This window comes from Oncorhynchus nerka, linkage group LG9b (genome assembly GCF_034236695.1).
Source record: "Oncorhynchus nerka isolate Pitt River linkage group LG9b, Oner_Uvic_2.0, whole genome shotgun sequence".
Classification (NCBI taxonomy): domain Eukaryota; kingdom Metazoa; phylum Chordata; class Actinopteri; order Salmoniformes; family Salmonidae; genus Oncorhynchus; species Oncorhynchus nerka.
Window position 1 is genome coordinate 47,566,959 of NC_088424.1, and position 10,460 is coordinate 47,577,418.

General features: G+C 45.2%; 1 protein-coding gene across 1 annotated transcript in view; it reads left to right on the forward strand.

The window, feature by feature from the left end:
* Window positions 1–10,460, forward strand: part of LOC115114042 (collagen alpha-1(XI) chain-like) — a 193,322-nt gene that overhangs the window by 88,801 nt on the left and 94,061 nt on the right. The window contains exons 13-15 of the mRNA XM_065013638.1: window positions 1,386–1,469; window positions 3,321–3,377; window positions 9,868–9,921. Of these exons, the coding sequence (XP_064869710.1) occupies window positions 1,386–1,469; window positions 3,321–3,377; window positions 9,868–9,921 (195 nt within the window). The remainder of the gene's footprint in view (window positions 1–1,385; window positions 1,470–3,320; window positions 3,378–9,867; window positions 9,922–10,460) is intronic.

A 10,460-nucleotide genomic window follows, 5' to 3' on the forward strand; every position in this document is an offset into this window, starting at 1 on the left:
GGCCTGTAGTTCAGCATCCATGTTGGATCCCAGTGACAGGTTTACTCATACTACAGGCCTGTAGTTCAGCATCCATGTTGGATCCCAGTGACAGGTTTACTCATACTACAGGCCTGTAGTTCAGCATCCATGTTGGATCCCAGTGACAGGTTTACTCATACTACAGGCCTGTAGTTCAGCATCCATGTTGGATCCCAGTGACAGGTTTACTCATACTACAGGCCTGTAGTTCAGCATCCATGTTGGATCCCAGTGACAGGTTTACTCATACTACAGGCCTGTAGTTCAGCATCCATGTTGGATCCCAGTGACAGGTTTACTCATACTACAGGCCTGTAGTTCAGCATCCATGTTGGATCCCAGTGACAGGTTTACTCATACTACAGGCCTGTAGTTCAGCATCCATGTTGGATCCCAGTGACAGGTTTACTCATACTACAGGCCTGTAGTTCAGCATCCATGTTGGATCCCAGTGACAGGTTTACTCATACTACAGGCCTGTAGCTCAGCATCCATGTTGGATCCCAGTGACAGGTTTACTCATACTACAGGCCTGTAGTTCAGCATCCATGTTGGATCCCAGTGACAGGTTTACTCATACTACAGGCCTGTAGTTCAGCATCCATGTTGGATCCCAGTGACAGGTTTACTCATACTACAGGCCTGTAGTTCAGCATCCATGTTGGATCCCAGTGACAGGTTTACTCATACTACAGGCCTGTAGTTCAGCATCCATGTTGGATCCCAGTGACAGGTTTACTCATACTACAGGCCTGTAGTTCAGCATCCATGTTGGATCCCAGTGACAGGTTTACTCATACTACAGGCCTGTAGCTCAGCATCCATGTTGGATCCCAGTGACAGGTTTACTCATACTACAGGCCTGTAGCTCAGCATCCATGTTGGATCCCAGTGACAGGTTTACTCATACTACAGGCCTGTAGCTCAGCATGCAAGCAAAGTTGTATCTGTCCCATAATGGCGTCTGAGTGCACAGGTAGTGCAGTTGAGGCCATCTCCATTTTGAAGTAGTTCATTTTAGTAAACAAACTGAAAAGGGGCACACTGCCATCTAGAGTGTGTTTGTTTAAACAAGTATACAGACAAGGTTGGTGATTTGCTGAAACTTGCAGTTATGGAATGTTTGCTAACGAATATAATTCATTGGATGATCCCTCCTGATGACCTGCATGGAATTATGGGATCCTTCCTTAACACATACAAAGTCCCACCCAGTTGACTACTTCAAAATGGTAAAAGTCCCCAATGGTGCTACCAAGGCTAAAAATGTGCTTTTGGTCACTAAGAGTTCTCTATCTATCTCTATGGACTGAAAACAGGGCTGTTCGTTTATTTACATGTGTCTCTTGTGTTGTGATTGACAGTTCCGTGCTGGTGGAGAGGCACATAAAGGACCAGTGGTCTCAGCTCAGGAGGCCCAAGCCCAGGCCATCCTTTCCCAAGCCAGGGTAAATATACACTGCGTGCCAGACAAGTTAAATCAAGTGCACCTCAACTATTTCAAATATTTAAAACACGTGTTCCACCCAGTTCTGCCTAATAATAGCAGGAACTAGCTGTCCTGGTTGGTAACACTGCTGACTAGACCCTATAGAGTTCACACTGCTGACTAGACCCTATAGAGTTAACACTGCTGAATAGACCCTATAGAGTTAACACTGCTGACTAGACCCTATAGAGTTAACACTGCTGACTAGACCCTGTAGAGTTAACACTGCTGACTAGACCCTATAGAGTTAACACTGCTGACTAGACCCTATAGAGTTAACACTGCTGACTAGACCCTATAGAGTTAACACTGCTGACTAGACCCTGTAGAGTTAACACTGCTGAATAGACCCTATAGAGTTAACACTGCTGACTAGACCCTATAGAGTTAACACTGCTGACTAGACCCTATAGAGTTAACACTGCTGACTAGACTGACTAGACCCTATAGAGTTAACACTGCTGACTAGACCCTATAGAGTTAACACTGCTGACTAGACCCTATAGAGTTAACACTGCTGACTAGACCCTATAGAGTTAACACTGCTGACTAGACCCTAATAGACCCTATAGAGTTAACACTGCTGACTAGACCCTATAGAGTTAACACTGCTGACTAGACCCTATAGAGAGTTAACACTGCTGACTAGACCCTATAGAGTTAACACTGCTGACTAGACCCTATAGAGTTAACACTGCTGACTAGACCCTATAGAGTTAACACTGCTGACTAGACCCTATAGAGTTAACACTGCTGACTAGACCCTATAGAGTTAACACTGCTGACTAGACCCTATAGAGTTAACACTGCTGACTAGACCCTATAGAGTTAACACTGCTGACTAGACCCTATAGAGTTAACACTGCTGACTAGACCCTATAGAGTTAACACTGCTGACTAGACCCTATAGAGTTAACACTGCTGACTAGACCCTATAGAGTTAACACTGCTGACTAGACCCTATAGAGTTAACACTGCTGACTAGACCCACTGCTGACTAGACCCTATAGAGTTAACACTGCTGACTAGACCCTAGAGTTAACACTGCTGACTAGACCCTATAGAGTTAACACTGCTGACTAGACCCTATAGAGTTAACACTGCTGACTAGACCCTGACTAGAGTTAACACTGCTGACTAGACCCTGTAGAGTTAACACTGCTGACTAGACTGACTAGACCCTGTAGAGTTAACACTGACCCTATAGAGTTAACACTGCTGACTAGACCCTATAGAGTTAACACTGCTGACTAGACCCTATAGAGTTAACACTGCTGACTAGACCCTGTAGAGTTAACACTGCTGACTAGACTGACTAGACCCTATAGAGTTAACACTGCTGACTAGACCCTATAGAGTTAACACTGCTGACTAGACCCTGTAGAGTTAACACTGCTGACTAGACTGACTAGACCCTATAGAGTTAACACTGCTGACTAGATCCTATATAGTTAACACTGCTGACTAGACCCTGTAGAGTTAACACTGCTGACTAGACTGACTAGACCCTATAGAGTTAACACTGCTGACTAGACTGACTAGACCCTATAGAGTTAACACTGCTGACTAGACCCTATAGAGTTAACACTGCTGACTAGACCCTATAGAGTTAACACTGCTGACTAGATCCTATATAGTTAACACTGCTGACTAGACCCTATAGAGTTAACACTGCTGACTAGACCCTATAGAGTTAACACTGCTGACTAGACCCTATAGAGTTCATTCTGATGCATTGATTTCTTGGATTTTGAACGTCAATGCATTACCCTGATCGGTTGTTCATGATAAGCTCTCTGTCCAATCACAGCTCACCATGAGGGGTACCCCTGGGCCAATGGGAATGTCAGGAAGATCTGGGCCTGCGGTATGTTAGAACACACACACACACACACACACACACACACACACACACACAAGCATGTATACACACAAACACGTGTGCCAAAAGCACAGCACAGACACACACACAAACACACATAATTTGCTGTTCAACCAGTGTGTTTGGCGTGGATAGTAAACCATTAATAAAACACATGTTATTTCCATCCAGGCATTATTTCTGCTAATTATATTCCCCCATACATAGTCACTAGGGTATTGATGTCGGACTGAACAGAACAGAACAGAACGGAACAGAACAGAATGGAACAGAACAGAACAGAACAGAACAGAGCAGAACAGAGCAGAACAGAACAGAGCAGAACAGAACAGAGCAGAACAGAACAGAGCAGAATGGAACAGAACAGAACAGAACAGAGCAGAACAGAACAGAGCAGAACAGAACAGAGCAGAATGGAACAGAACGGAACAGAACAGAGCAGAACAGAACAGAACAGAACAGAACAGAGCAGAACAGAACAGAACAGAACAGAGCAGAGAAGAACAGAACAGAACAGAGCAGAACAGAACAGAACAGAGCAGAACAGAACAGAACAGAGCAGAACAGAACAGAGCAGAATGGAACAGAACGGAACAGAACAGAACGGAATGGAACAGAACGGAACAGAGCAGAACAGAACAGAGCAGAACAGAACAGAACAGAGCAGAACAGAGCAGAGCAGAGCAGAACGGAACAGAGCAGAACAGAACAGAACAGAACAGAACAGAGCAGAGCAGAGAAGAACAGAACAGAGCAGAACAGAACATAACGGAACAGAGCAGAACAGAGAAAAACAGAACGGAACAGAGGAGAACAGAATGGAACAGAATAGAACAGAACAGAGCAGAACAGAGAAGAACAGAACAGAGCAGAGAAGAACAGAACAGAACAGAGCAGAACAGAGCAGAGAAGAACAAAACAGAGGAGAACAGAGCAGAGAAGAACAGAGCAGAACAGAGCAGAACAGAACAGAGCAGAGAAGAACAGAGCAGAGCAGAGAAGAACAGAGCAGAGAAGAACAGAACAAAACAGAGCAGAGAAGAACAGAACAAAACAGAGCAGAACAGAGCAGAGCAGAGAAGAACAGAGCAGAGCCGAGAAGAACAGAGCAGAGAAGAACAGAGCAGAGCAGAGCAGAGAAGAACAGAACAAAACAGAGCAGAGAAGAACAGAACAAAACAGAGCAGAACAGAGCAGAGAAGAACAGAGCAGAGAAGAACAGAGCAGAGAAGAACAGAGCAGAGCAGAGAAGAACAGAGCAGAGAAGAACAGAGCAGAGAAGAACAGAGCAGAGCAGAGAAGAACAGAACAGAGCAGAGCAGAGAAGAACAGAACAAAACAGAGCAGAACAGAGCAGAGAAGAACAGAGCAGAGCAGAGCAGAACAGAGCAGAGAAGAACAGAGCAGAGCAGATAAGAACAGAACAGAGCAGAGCAGAGAAGAACAGAACAGAGGAGAACAGAGAAGAGAAGAACAGAGCAGAGCAGAACAGAGCAGAGCAGAACAGAGCAGAGAAGAACAGAACAGAGGAGAACAGAGAAGAGAAGAGCAGAACAAAACAGAACAGAACAGAACAAAACAGAGGAGAACAGAACAGAGAAAAGAAGAACAGAACAGAGGAGAACAGAGAAGAGAAGAACAGAGCAGAGCAGAACAGAGCAGAGCAGAACAGAGCAGAGAAGAACAGAACAGAGGAGAACAGAGCAGAGAAGAGCAGAACAAAACAGAACAGAACAAAACAGAGGAGAACAGAACAGAGAAGAGAAGAGCAGAACAGAACAGAGCAGAGCAGAGCAAAACAGAACAGAGCAGAGCAGAACAGAGAAGAACAGAGCAGAACAGAGAAAAACAGAACAGAACAGAGCAGAGCAGAACAGAACAGAACAGAGCAGAACAGAACAGAGCAGAATGGAACAGAACGGAACAGAACAGAACAGAGCAGAACAGAACAGAACAGAGCAGAGAAGAACAGAGCAGAGCAGAGAAGAACAGAGCAGAGAAGAACAGAGCAGAGCAGAGAAGAACAGAACAGAGCAGAGCAGAGAAGAACAGAACAAAACAGAGCAGAACAGAGCAGAGAAGAACAGAGCAGAACAGAGCAGAGAAGAACAGAGCAGAGCAGATAAGAACAGAACAGAGCAGAGCAGAGAAGAACAGAACAGAGGAGAACAGAGAAGAGAAGAGCAGAACAAAACAGAACAGAACAGAACAAAACAGAGGAGAACAGAACAGAGAAGAGAAGAACAGAACAGAGGAGAACAGAGAAAAGAAGAACAGAACAGAGGAGAACAGAGAAGAGAAGAACAGAGCAGAGCAGAACAGAGCAGAGCAGAACAGAGCAGAGAAGAACAGAACAGAGGAGAACAGAGCAGAGAAGAGCAGAACAAAACAGAACAGAACAAAACAGAGGAGAACAGAACAGAGAAGAGAAGAGCAGAACAGAACAGAGCAGAGCAGAGCAAAACAGAACAGAGCAGAGCAGAACAGAGAAGAACAGAACAGAACAGAACAGAGCAGAACAGAGAAAAACAGAACAGAACAGAGCAGAGCAGAACAGAACAGAACAGAACAGAGCAGAACAGAACAGAGCAGAATGGAACAGAACGGAACAGAACAGAACAGAGCAGAACAGAACAGAACAGAACAGAGCAGAGCAGAACAGAACAGAACAGAACAGAACAGAACAGAACAGAACAGAAAGAACAGAACAGAACAGAGCAGAGCAGAGAAGAACAGAACAGAACAGAACAGAGCAGAGCAGAACAGAACAGAGCAGAGCAGAACAGAACAGAACAGAGCAGAACAGAACAGAGCAGAACGGAACGGAACAGAACAGAACAGAACAGAGCAGAACAGAACAGAGCAGAAGAGAGCAGAGCAGAGCAGAACAGAGCAGAGCAGAGAAGAACAGAGCAGAGCAGAGAAGAACAGAACAAAACAGAGCAGAGAAGAACAGAACAAAACAGAGCAGAACAGAGCAGAGCAGAGAAGAACAGAGCAGAGCCGAGAAGAACAGAGCAGAGAAGAACAGAGCAGAGCAGAGCAGAGAAGAACAGAACAAAACAGAGCAGAGAAGAACAGAACAAAACAGAGCAGAACAGAGCAGAGAAGAACAGAGCAGAGAAGAACAGAGCAGAGCAGAGAAGAACAGAGCAGAGCAGAGAAGAACAGAGCAGAGAAGAACAGAGCAGAGAAGAACAGAGCAGAGCAGAGCAGAGCAGAACAGAACAGAGCAGAGCAGAGAAGAACAGAACAAAACAGAGCAGAACAGAGCAGAGAAGAACAGAACAGAGCAGAACAGAGCAGAGAAAAACAGAACAGAGCAGAGAAAAACAGAACAGAGCAGAGCAGAGAAGAACAGAACAGAGGAGAACAGAGAAGAGAAGAACAGAGCAGAGCAGAACAGAGCAGAGCAGAACAGAGCAGAGAAGAACAGAACAGAGGAGAACAGAGAAGAGAAGAGCAGAACAAAACAGAACAGAACAGAACAAAACAGAGGAGAACAGAACAGAGAAGAGAAGAACAGAACAGAGGAGAACAGAGAAAAGAAGAACAGAACAGAGGAGAACAGAGAAGAGAAGAACAGAGCAGAGCAGAACAGAGCAGAGCAGAACAGAGCAGAGAAGAACAGAACAGAGGAGAACAGAGCAGAGAAGAGCAGAACAAAACAGAACAGAACAAAACAGAGGAGAACAGAACAGAGAAGAGAAGAGCAGAACAGAACAGAGCAGAGCAGAGCAAAACAGAACAGAGCAGAGCAGAACAGAGAAGAACAGAACAGAACAGAGCAGAACAGAGAAAAACAGAACAGAACAGAACAGAGCAGAGCAGAGCAGAGAAGAACAGAACAGAACAGAACAGAGCAGAGCAGAGCAGAACAGAGCAGAGCTCTCTTGGCACTGCACATCACACATATTCCACCAAAATTCTACTTTTCTCATATTTGTCGTTGATGATGTTCTTTCCTGAGGAGGGAGGGCATGTATCTAAGAGTCATTACTGAAGAGGGAGGGCATGTATCTAAGAGTCATTACTGAGGAGGGGGGCATGTATCTAAGAGTCATTACTGAGGAGGGAGGGCATGTATCTAAGAGTCATTACTGAGGAGGGAGGGCATGTATCTAAGAGTCATTATTGAAGAGGGAGGGCATGTATCTAAGAGTCATTACTGAGGAGGGAGGGCATGTATCTAAGAGTCATTACTGAGGAGGGGGGGCATGTATCTAAGAGTCATTACTGAGGAGGGGGGTATGTATCTAAGAGTCATTACTGAGGAGGGAGGGCATGTATCTAAGAGTCATTACGGAGGAGGGAGGGCATGTATCTAAGAGTCATTACTGAGGAGGGAGGGCATGTATCTAAGAGTCATTACTGAGGAGGGGGCATGTATCTAAGAGTCATTACTGAGGAGGGAGGGCATGTATCTAAGAGTCATTACTGAGGAGGGGGGGCATGTATCTAAGAGTCATTACTGAAGAGGAGGGCATGTATCTAAGAGTCATTACTGAGGAGGGAGGGCATGTATCTAAGAGTCATTACTGAGGAGGGGGGCATGTATCTAAGAGTCATTACTGAGGAGGGGGGCATGTATCTAAGAGTCATTACTGAGGAGGGAGGGCATGTATCTAAGAGTCATTACGGAGGAGGGAGGGCATGTATCTAAGAGTCATTACTGAAGAGGGAGGGCATGTATCTGAGAGTCATTACTGAGGAGGGAGGTATGTATCTAAGGTCATTACTGAGGAGGGAGGGCATGTATCTAAGAGTCATTACTGAAGAGGGGGGGCATGTATCTAAGAGTCATTACTGAAGAGGGAGGGCATGTATCTAAGAGTCATTACTGAAGAGGGGGGGCATGTATCTAAGAGTCATTACTGAGGAGGAGGGCATGTATCTAAGAGTCATTACTGAGGAGGGGGCATGTATCTAAGAGTCATTACTGAGGAGGGAGGGCATGTATCTAAGAGTCATTACTGAGGAAGGGCGGCATGTATCTAAGAGTTATTACTGAGGAGGGAGGGCATGTATCTAAGAGTCATTACTGAGGAGGGAGGGCATGTATCTAAGAGTCATTACTGAAGAGGTGGGGCATGTATCTAAGAGTCATTACTGAGGAGTGAGGGCATGTATCTAAGAGTCATTACTGAGGAGGGGGGGCATGTATCTAAGAGTCATTACTGAGGAGGGAGGGCATGTATCTAAGAGTCATTACTGAGGAGGGAGGGCATGTATCTAAGAGTCATTACTGAAGAGGGGGGTCATGTATCTAAGAGTCATTACTGAGGAGTGAGGGCATGTATCTAAGAGTCATTACTGAGGAGGGGGGGCATGTATCTAAGAGTCATTACTGAGGAGGGGGGCATGTATCTATTAGCATCATTCTTAGAGGTCTATTGGTTCTTACAATATTCGTCATGTTGTCTATAGCCTGGTTGGCATATTTGGCGAAGATATTTATAGATTAATGTTGTAGAGCAGGGCGAAACAGACATATCGTGATAAGTTTCCTGATTTGATGTGTAAATGATAAATAGAACAAAACGTTTATAACAATCTGCTCCACATTTAGTTTTTCTAACGATCCTTTAAACTGCTACTAGTTTAATGGTTGTAGTCATCAATCGTCCCGTTAAAAATCACCCGTTTTAACAAACTGATTCTCATTTAAAACTTCACGTTTCTCTAATATAGGCTACTAATGGTAATGAACGATAGGAGATAACCCTGCCACTTGAACGATAGGAGATAACCCTCCCACTTGAACGATAGGAGACAACCCTGCCACTTGAACGATAGGAGATAACCCTGCCACTTGACTGATAGGAGATAACCCTGCCACTTGACTGATAGATAACCCTGCCACTTGACTGATAGGAGATAACCCTGCCACTTGAACGATAGGAGATAACCCTGCCACTTGAACGATAGGAGATAACCCTGCCACTTGAAAGATAGGAGATAACCCTGCCACTTGAACGATAGGAGATAACCCGGCCACTTGACTGATAGGAGATAACCCTGCCACTTGACTGATAGGAGATAACCCTGCCACCTGAACGATAGGAGATAACCCTGCCACTTGAACGATAGGAGATAACCCTGCCACTTGATTGATAGGAGATAACCCTGCCACTTGAAAGATAGGAGATAACCCTGCCACATGAATGATAGGAGATAACCCTGCCACTTGAACGATAGGAGATAACCCTGCCACTTGACTGATAGGAGATAACCTTGCCACTTGACTGATAGGAGATAACCCTGCCACTTGACTGATAGGAGATAACCCTGCCACTTGACTGATAGGAGATAACCCTGCCACTTGAACGATAGGAGATAACCCTGCCACTTGAACGATAGGAGATAACCCTGCCACTTGAACGATAGGAGATAACCCTGCCACTTGTTTAACCATTGAACACTATTGAACATGTTACGGACTGTCCTTGTAAACTATTGAACAATGTGCTCTCAGGGTGGACCAGGAGCTAACGGACTGAAGGGAGATGGAGGAGACAATGGACCTCAGGTAAGAATCATGTTAACCCCCTCCGCCACGCTCTTAGAAAAGAGTTGCTATCCAGAACCTGAAAGGGTTCTTCGAGTGTCCTCATTGGAGAACTCTTTGAAGAACCCTTTTTGGGTTCCAGGTAGAACTCTTTTGGGTTCCAAAAGTGTTCGACCTGGAACCAAAAAGGCTTCTACCTGAAACCAAAAAGGGTTCTACCTGGAACCAAAAAGGGTTCTACCTAGAACCAAATAGGCTTCTACCTGGAACCAAAAAAGGTTCTACCTGGAACCAAAAAGGGTTCTCCTATGGGGTTACCCGAAGAACCCTTTTGGAACCCTTTTTTCTAGGAGTGTGAAGCACACAGTGTGACCAACTAGGTTTAAACCTAGACCGCCTGTACAGTAGACCACCTGTGCACTAGACCGCCTGTACACTAGATCGCCTGTGCACTAGACCGCCTGTGCACTAGACCGCCTGTACACTAGACCGCCTGTACACTAGACCGCCTGTACACTAAACCGTCTGTGCACTAGACCGCCCATACACTAGATCGCCTT